The sequence below is a fragment of the Apostichopus japonicus genome, chromosome 13, assembly GCF_037975245.1.
Source record: "Apostichopus japonicus isolate 1M-3 chromosome 13, ASM3797524v1, whole genome shotgun sequence".
NCBI lineage: Eukaryota > Metazoa > Echinodermata > Holothuroidea > Aspidochirotida > Stichopodidae > Apostichopus > Apostichopus japonicus.
The window spans coordinates 3,255,335-3,265,453 of NC_092573.1; the positions used below are offsets into that span (position 1 = coordinate 3,255,335).

At 36.2% G+C, this 10,119-nt stretch overlaps 1 protein-coding gene and 1 pseudogene across 2 annotated transcripts in view; one reads left to right on the forward strand and one right to left on the reverse strand.

Moving 5' to 3' along the window:
• LOC139978603 (putative ammonium transporter 3) overlaps positions 1-9,810 on the reverse strand; it is a 20,262-nt gene extending 10,452 nt beyond the window's left edge. The window contains exons 1-6 of one of the 2 annotated variants that reach the window (XM_071988945.1): positions 6,526-9,810; positions 4,839-4,986; positions 4,121-4,192; positions 3,033-3,092; positions 2,370-2,446; positions 1,362-1,574 (exon numbers count right to left, since the gene is read on the reverse strand). In XM_071988945.1, the coding sequence (XP_071845046.1) occupies positions 1,362-1,574; positions 2,370-2,446; positions 3,033-3,092; positions 4,121-4,192; positions 4,839-4,986; positions 6,526-7,057 (1,102 nt within the window). In that variant the 5' untranslated portion in view covers positions 7,058-9,810. The remainder of the gene's footprint in view (positions 1-1,361; positions 1,575-2,369; positions 2,447-3,032; positions 3,093-4,120; positions 4,193-4,838; positions 4,987-6,525) is intronic. The other variant, XM_071988944.1, reaches the window with a different exon arrangement.
• Positions 654-730, forward strand: LOC139979255 (U2 spliceosomal RNA; annotated as a pseudogene).
• Positions 9,811-10,119: the final 309 nt, after the last annotated feature.

Below are 10,119 nucleotides of genomic sequence, written 5' to 3' on the forward strand. Positions count from 1 at the left end.
TGTTGAGGATTATATCTTAAAGGCTTGCTGTAAACTTCACTGATCTTTCTGTCTAGAGATTTATCAGATGATTGTGTGTAAATTTATGAATTAATATATACTCATATTCCAGTAAAACGGCCAGTGGCTACTTAAATCGGTATTGCACCTCAGAAATTATGAAAACAGACGCTATTTTAGTGTTTTTCTCTTGCTCCCAAAATTTTACAATCAATTGTTGTCTTCAGCTACGCCCAAATGTAAACAACGGGCGTTGTCATATCGGTATGATCGGTTCCGCGAAACTTTACCAGTTGCAGTCTCTTGACCGCAGATCATAACGGTACCGTGAATTCATCCATAGTGGTATATATATATATATATATATATATATATATATATATATATATATATATATATAATTTCGTTCGTACTTATAGAAGAAGATGTCTTTTGAAAAGCTATTTAGAACTTTAACTGAGTCAAATTAATTCACTCGTCTTTCTCAAACACCTTTTTCGTTCCGAAAACTACACCAATGGAATCTTATTGAAGTAGTCAAGCACGTATGTATCCAAGTTCAAGCAGCGTGTCCGCTTGTTTATGAGGTTTCCATGATAACGTGTTACTTTGATTCAAAGATCTGTGAAGAGAACAGATCATGCGCATTACGCATCGCTTCTCGGCCTTTCGGCTAAGATCATGTGTAGTATCTGTTCCTTTTCGAGAGGAATCGTGATACACACCTGACGATGATCACGCAGTCACAGTCCCGATGCAAGGGGACTGGGGTTGAGAGCGGATCAGTCGTTCGGTAGTTCGGTTTTCGTGTCCAGGTTCTTTCCTGGGTGACTGTTCTTAAAATGTATCATGCGCATTACGACGCGGAGCCGTATATATATACCGCTCTGATAGAACCTATAGATTTTTTTATCTCTATAAAGGAACTCTAATAGAACCCGGAGCCGTATATAGAGACGGCTCTCTATAAACGGCTCTGATAGAACCGATATGGCAGCGCCCTCTATTGAAACGCTATGGTAGTTCCAGTTTATTACATTGTTGATAAAGTTTGTACTAACAAAATTTGTATGGCCATTTGGTGTAACACTTAAGACATGCATATCATGTTTTCATGGGCTGAGTTGTTCACAAATCGTTACTTCCGAACACATTCCATTGCCAATATATAGGCCTATTATTAATTGCAAATTTTTTGGAAAAATTTCAGTCCCCCTCAAAGCATTTTTATTCAATGAGACAATTTATTTGAACACTGAATCATTTGAAAATTCAATATTTTCAGTAAAATGCTTTCAACAACTTTGAACAATTCTTAGAATTTTTATATTTCGAGACCATGATGACATTTAAATATTTACCTGGATAGCGAAGGATGTGATCTAGCTCATCAACCTCCCCGAATAGACCCACAGAGAGCATTCCCCAGATGGCTGCCACACAATGAACGGGTACCACACTCACTGGATCATCAATTCGTAACATCTCAATGATGGGTACACTTAAACATGCGACGCCTCCACCAACGGCTCCAATGACGAGTCCTTCCCATGGTCTTGCCAGGGCACAGTAGGCTATATAAATATATATTTATATATATATATATATATATATATATATAGTAAAAAAAAAAGAACAAGACACCAGAAAAATTCCACTTCACGACCGGTTTCGTCCTTTTTGGGACTCATCAGGCGAAGGTATGAATCGAACCCCGGATCTTGTGTCACAGACCGAAGTCCGTACCACCCGACCACAGTGATTCTACTGGTGTGTGAATGCGTATAAATTGGCTTTGTATAACTGTCATTGAGGGTGCGGGCATTTGTCTCTAAGGCTATTTATGATACAAATTAAATTATAAAATGTGATTAAGCCTTAATCTAAGTAATATATTCGGTAACAAGATCTCAATTTGATAATTTTTCAAAAAGGGTTAAATTATTCACATGTGAGGATTACACAAAATCGTGTCAAAAACTGTTTTTCGACCTTCTTCAATTACATATTTCATGGAATAGATAACACCACCTCAATGTACCATACTGTCGGTTGTAGCTTCGATAAAGGATTCCATGTAAGTATGAAAGATAGGTTCTCTATTCACATTTCTGTACATTTCTGTCACAATATTGGCAGGTTTTACGCCATTACAGCAACATGGAAGTAAACACTCTTACAAGAAAAAAAGATGCGAGGGACATAGAACAATAAGCAATTACCTGTGAAAAAATACTGCCGAATTTTTAGATAGATGAATGGATGGATAGATATCATTCCTTACAATTTTGGGATAGGGGACGGAGAGCGGGGGAGGGGGGTGGTAAGGGGTAAGAGAGGACCAAAGAAAATGCCAGTTATGACGGTACCTGTGATGGATACTAAAGAACCAAGAACTCCATTGATGATGTAAACAATATCGAATTTTCTCTTCTTTGTGACGTAACTGTAGAAAATAAAATATCGAGACATTATCCGAGAATAAATATAAAAGTTATTTGCAAGTAATATCTGAATTTGTATCATAGAACGAATCTATGACAAATATGTGATTATTTGGCACATTTTTTTCGGGCCCACACATTGACTCCGGGCCTCGGGGCTGTACTTTACCTGACCCTTTTCTCGTCGTGTCTCTTTTATCAGCGCCGTTCAGTTCAAATGAGGAACATATAGTTTACTCGTTATTTAATTTTTCACACGTTAACAGAATGTCACCGTTTAGTTTGCAATTAATATCAGTATGCTTAAACCACAGTGTTGACTTAATGTAGTGCTTCATCGACTAACGAAATCAGTTTGGTATCAAAAAAGTGATTGCAAAATATTATATTAATTTATATTAGATCACATACAATTTCATAATTACAAAAAATCGTCCCTGCTAGACCAAAATTTGATAAAATATATATTAAAAAAATTCTCCAAACTTAATTTATCTTATTGCTGTCCTAATTTTAAGGTTTGCAACCATACGATAATCCATATTCCTAGCATTATAATATAGATTACAGGCAACGCAAATGAATTACCTTAAAGCGATGCCGACAATACCTCCACCGATAGAAGATGTAATGGTAGCTACAGCAGATCTGGGTCGCGTAAAACAAAATCAAGATTATGAAATGAATCCATTTACTCAGAATAATAAATTCACACGTGGTCTTTATAGCACGACTGCATATATATACCTGTAAGTTTTAAATGCCATTATGGCTTTGTACATAACATTATTAAACGTCTGTAATCAGTAATTATTACATTCAAATATGTCCATTTGCATATTATTTTAGGGCAAAAAGCCTTCTAAACCTCAATTAATAATAATAATAATAATAATTGGAAAAAAAAACGTGTTAGTTACGATGGCTAGACTAAGAGGAAGTTTGGACACAAACCATTAATTGAGGTATATTTTGCAAGTTCAATCAATCGAAAAACATAAGATTCTTGTAATAACATGTGCATGACGTGTGACTGATTTGGCAAGGACATTTAATGTTGTAATTTATCTATTGGTACCCTGCAATAGATATATTTAGCTTAAATAACAATATCAATTTGGACAGTTTAAATTTGAAAAAGGAAGAGGTTCGAAGATAGCAGCATATTTCACTATCAATTCTGTCTTACTGTAGCCATCTGTCCAATATCGGCAATTATAAAAACACCGCAGGAGAAAACAGTGAATCTCATTAAATTATTTGGTTTACATATAAATAATATACATAATCAATATAAAATTGAAAAGTTATAAAGTTCATATTTGTTTGGTGACGTTTAATTGACACTAATTTACTGGAAAAAAAAAGGTGTTTAGACGGAGAAAGTTTAAGAAACCAGTTTATTATCTAATAGTTTGTTCCTGTACAGCAATAATGTATAGACTGTCCCAAACTGGAACTTTATGTGGTCTAAAATTTTCTCCTGTTTGAGTGAATTACTTTAATTGTTGACCGAACAGAGAAAACTGCTTTTTTAAGAGGTTATGAGCAATCTTTTAACCGCCATGTTGGTGAATAGATTCTGCTTCATATGTATATATCAATCTTAAGATGTAATGTTCTTGGCCTCTTTTCGACGGTGTTCCCTCAAACGCTTCAAAACTGTCTCGACTCACCTGGTAGCCAGGACCCACTTGTCGTTGGCAATGCCGTAGGTACTTCCGCAGTTGAAACCCAGCCAACCCCACCTTTCAATAATACAATGAAGAAGAATTCGATTCTAAGATGTCAGTGAGACATATGTATATATATAATGCTATACAACCCGTTTGGCTGCGCGTAACCAATTTGTTATGTAATGTCACACACTCTTTTCCATGTGATTTGATGCGACTTTTTCTGTGTAATAAGACATGTGTACGATACGATGGTATGTTACGTAATATCGGACACTGTAATAGGATGTGACTGGAAGAGATAACTATCCATCCGATACACACAGAGAACACAGTTATCACTGTAATCTTAAAGTTTTGTATCAAAGCTAAAACTGGATGGTGCTATAAATCGGTAGCATGTGCTATTAGAAATTACAGTAAGAACTGATGATACTACGCGTAATCCCAACCAATCCAGTTGTTGGGATTTGTTGGGATTACACATAACCTCAGTTCTATCACATTTATCAGCACAATCCAGTTTTAACTGTGGTTGAAAGTTTTACAGTAGTTATTGTAATCTCTGTGTGAATCGGATGGAAGGATCATGAAATGTGCTTTGTGGTAGGATATTTATTAATGCGATGTGTCAAAATTCATATCATGAGTTGAAATAGGCAGTGTAAGATATGACAGTCGTGATAAAATTGAGATTAAACGAGGACCTGGAACTCACCACAGCATGAATAATCCCAAGACTGCATTTGTAGGTGAACCCATCTTACTTGCTGTTCCTTTGTCCTTAAACCTACCGGTCCTCGGCCCAAGCATGACGGTAGCCACTAGACCCGTCACACCACCCACCAGATGAACTGTAGATGCTCCTTTGAATGTGACAAACAAGTAAAAAGAAACAGCAAAACAAAACAAAACAACAATAGTCAAACAATCAAATCGATTAGAAATCAAATTATTGAAAGAGCTTTGCAGTTTGTCTCATGTTCATTATAACTTGGGTAACTATTTTAACACCTCTATTGTGAAAGGGCGCTGCAGGATCTTATATTTAGCATGAACATAACACTACCCACTTACTACGGTCCTGCATCATTTACATAACACTACATATAAGTGGAACACTTCACGAATTGATAGACCATAGCATAGTTAACACTCTTTTCCTTTAACTTCCCAAAAATTATTTGTAAATGTAAACAATAAGAAAACAATTTAAACGCTCCAAACCACTTCAGAAAAGAAACACGAAGGATAATTTGATATTTTTCCTTTCAACTGTGAAGTAATCAAATCGTATCTTCGTTGATAACTGTTGACAGAGTCAACTTAACTTTCGACCAGAATTGTAGTATACTTGAGCTTTCACTGTTTACAGTACAATAAATTGCCTTCCAAAGTTAAAGACGCCATATTCCTAACGGTTCCGAAAGGGTTTGTGTCAGAGATGAACGCGTTGAATACAAACTCAAATTTCAAATACCGGTAATTCTTGTGATTATTTCCAAGCAGCATTATCTGTTAGCTAACAATTTTATCAATTTATACCGGTACTTTTACCAAAGGAATAAGAAGATTGGATTTGAAAGATAAAAGTATTTGGTCAAAGTAATCACACCCTTCATGATTCATTCACTTTAAGATTATCGGGTAATGAATGAACCCTTTCGATTCTCACGACTGGATATACTTAAAACTCTATAGAAAGACCAGTCACCGTATGATGAAAGCACAAGGTACGTGGTAACACAAAACATCTCTCGACTTACCTGTCAAATGAACGCTCAATGGACTAGATCTCACATTTAACACTTTAATCCCGGAAGAAATAAACCCAACATCCAACCCATCGTCATCATTGTCCTGTGTGATAGAGTTGCTTGCGATAAACAACTTCCCCAAACAAGTAACGATAATCTTACTCCAGTTCGGCGATATGACAGTTTCGATGTTCTCTCATACAAAACAAGTCTAATTATGAAATCGTCGAGGCCACATGTGCTCGAAATTTGGCATTGTTTTCCTTTATTTGTTATAATGTCTATTTCATATCATACCGGTAGTGATGTATTTTATAAATGATAAATCTACATTATGGATGTTCTTAACATGACCTCATACTGGCTTTATTTTATGTATCAGTATTGTTTTTGTTCAACTTGAAAATATCAAAAGAAAAAAGCAGAGAGAAAAGTGACAGGTTTCACCTTCGTGTGAAACTGTGAAATCATAGATTGGCAATATGTCTACCACTTTACACTACTTTTGAACAATGATACCAGCCAAACGGAGCAAGATTTGTCTTAGATATTTGATGGAGTTGTTCATCACGAAAATCTCAAATCAAACAGGTTAGAGTTAATGGTTGGTGTTGTTTTTCCTTTAGCTTACATGCATGTTGAACTCACCTGCTATGTCAGTAGCTCCAAGCTGCCGAAACCAGCTGTGATCCGTCCTCCACATCCAGTGTGATGGAAAACAGTAGATGAAGGTGTTGAAGAAAGAGAAGAGGATGTAAGCCTCCAATTTTGTCCTCTCCGCCATCGCACCACTAACGATCGTCGTGGCCGTAGTCGCGAACGATGTTTTGAAAAAGAATAATGCAAACAGGTGACCGTCGACGCCATGACCGTCCGTGTCGAAGAAGAAATGGCTGACTCCCATAAACTGATTTGATTCACCCTCCACCCAAGCACTGAATCCAAACCCAAACATCCAGTAACTGATTCCACCAAAGAGAACGTCTACGGCATTCTTGACCATGATGTTGACCTCGTTCTTAACCGAAGCGCTCCCGGACTCTAGAAGACCGAATCCCGATTGCATCGTAAAAATAATAAAAGCACTTGTTAGGATCCAAGTAGCATCGTCCCAACGTATGTCATGCGATAGATTGATCCATTCTGATCGATTTTTATGTACATTGGGAAAATCTGACATGATGTGAGCCAAGTTGCGAGAATGCGCTATACCATTATCATTATTATAATTATTTTTCGATAAAAATTAAAATGAGAAAACAGACAATTCATGAAAATAAAATTAGTTTTACGTCACTTTTAAATCAAATTAAAAAAAATGAATTTCTACGAAAAAGTGAGTGAAAAAACATTGACAATATTTCCTCAGTAAGTTGGTACTTTGCTTAAGTTCATTAACAGTGATAGTAATTTGTACTTTAATTGTTTGAGTGCATGTATATTCTTGCTTCCTTTGCAAAGGTAACTAATTTGTATATCCAAAAGAAAATCACATGGTTTGACTGTAATCACAATCGCGTATCGGTCAAAACTAATCAAATTACAATTCAAACGCTCGAAGGGTATTTTAACCACACAGGAGGAAACGGTATAGTTTTAGAATTTCGTTCGTTTTCCAATAATTAAAAAAAAAAAAAACATATTTGGCATTAAATTTTCTGGAAATCCATTCGAGATCAATTACAAATCAAATGAAATGTCCACAAAGAGAAAATTGTCAACTTACATCGGTGTTTCTACTCCGAGTGATTTCCAAACAGAACAAGAAAAGACTTGAGTGTTTCATGGACGAAAGATCCCCATGTGCCAACTAAACGAACTCTTTTATTTGGTGATTGTTTTTGTCGTCGTCAGCTATATACCTTTAGCAGATGGGAGAGTAGATGTTGTCAACGTTCGATATTCAGTCAAAAAACGAAGTAAAAGGAAGATGTTTATCCCTCCTCTGCTCATAGAAATGTCAAAGCTCTCTCCATGCGCATCCCTATCAAAAAATAGAACATAAATAATGTTATTACAGCTATCAATCAGTCTAGATGGCAGGAAACTATCATATCTTATACCACTGATTTGCTAGATTCCATCTCAAACTCCCTCGTGTCGTTAGCAAAGCCATCCTGTTGTTAGATGTTGATGCTTCCCTGGGGGGTTTTGTATACTTGAGAAGAGAGTAGCGATATTATTGCAAATGATAGAATGATTATCAGACAACCATCTCATTTTCCGCTGCCACTGCATCCAATTGGGAAATTGTTACTTTCAAGAAAGATTTTAGACAGAAATGTAATACTTATAACCTATGTATTGCAAGACAGAAAGAATCAAAACATTTCGAGTTGCAAGATAACCAGTGTCTACTCGAAGATGACGTCGATTCCTCATCTACGGCTCATTGTCAATATTAATGCATCGTCTCATATATTTTTAATAGTTAAAATCATGTAACCCCTAATAGGCTATAAACGTCTTAAGAAGATCATTATACCGTACTAAAGCTATATTAACTGTTGACTATGTAGTTCAGCCGCTTTCGTTGATGAGAACTCTTTATGCTGAAGATGGCACACTCCATAGAGAGTTGACGGCAATTCGCACGAGTGTTCTCCTTACCAAAAGCCACAGGGCGACATCAGTTTCATATATTTAATATTTTAATCACATATGAATTGTTTGGGAATTGCTAGTTGAAATGCGTTTTGGGAAGTATATGTCGTGGCAAAGTTAGGACAATTGAGGTCAGATTTGAACCGTTTTCTGGCATGCAAATAGCTTCATAGAATATCCAGAGACGAAAATGTAAGGCTCTCATTTGCCTATCATCTACAGACATGGCATGGAAGTGTATAGGCATCATAAGCAAGCAACGTCGCAACTATACATTGATCGGTAGCTTTCATCTAGTGAAAAGAAATGTGGTTGACAATTATTTTGATGATCAAGGGGGAAATTATATTGGGCATTAACGTTTAGTCTCTTTAAAACCAACCGTAGTATAAAACTATGAGCTGTACTGATAGAAGTCATCTTCAATGTCCCGTATAAGACACCGTATCAAATTGTATGCGTATACAGGCATCCGTATCATATGTCTTTTGTTGATAACACTTCAATCCACCCTGCTACACCATGTGAAGGTATATATAGTAGGTTAAATTATCCTTATTCTAAACTAACACTCTGTGAGATTTGTCATCGAATGTATTTTGGATAGGTAATGCTCGATCGGTTTGTTAAAATTTCTAAACCAAGTAACGACCAGAAGCCAAAATAAAAAACGTTGAAGTCAGTTGTTATTCTTAAGGCCAGTAAGATATGTTAAAATCCTCGACACAGTCCAATGTTTCGCAACACACGACACATTTCACATACATGTGAATTGTACCTATACACACATCCATCCTTATTTTGCATACAAAAGTATGGGCGGAAGTTTATGACTGATCAAATCAGTGTTTCTGTTGAAGCTAATAGTAACATTATGACAGAGTGCAGGAATGGATCGGTTTTACGTAATAAATACATTGTACTAGACTAAAATATGAGCTATGTGCCGACTGCTTTTATAATTTTAAGTCAATTTACCGTATCCGTTAAATATTTACGTCCATCAAAGAATTTCTTTGATATTATTACGATATTTTGGTCAGTAAATAAAGAGTTTTGCACAAATTTTTGAAAACTACCTGTGGACATCGAGAGACTTTGTACATTTATTCCTCAAAATCTCATACAAACTGTCTGCATTTCCCGAAATATCTCAAAACATTGTTCAACTTTCCACTTTGACTCTACTTAAGGTTTTAAACCACGTTCATTGATCGCCATTTTAACATAGGATACTCCAGGGTGGAAGAAAGTGCGTGAAGGATAAATGTATAGAAGGGGGGGGGGGTGAGTGGGACGGGTGCAGGGATCTATAAGTCTACAGTCATTGGATAATATTATTTACATAAAAGGTTTAATCTTTGTTGCAATGCTTTTTTAGATCACCCCGACTTAAAAGTACTTAGCCCAAGGAAATTATGATAAAATGGGGGGGGGGGCGGGGGTGGGGCGGGGGGAACGACATGGTGCGAGTATGTTAGATTTATCACATGACAAGATTAAAATTCAGTCAATGTGAATGAAGTACAAATATGATTAAAATTCATTGTTTTAATACTCGTTCACATACATTTTCAAAGTATTTAATCTTTCCGTACACCCCCACCCTAACCGCAAACCCTTTACCCGTCACCACCC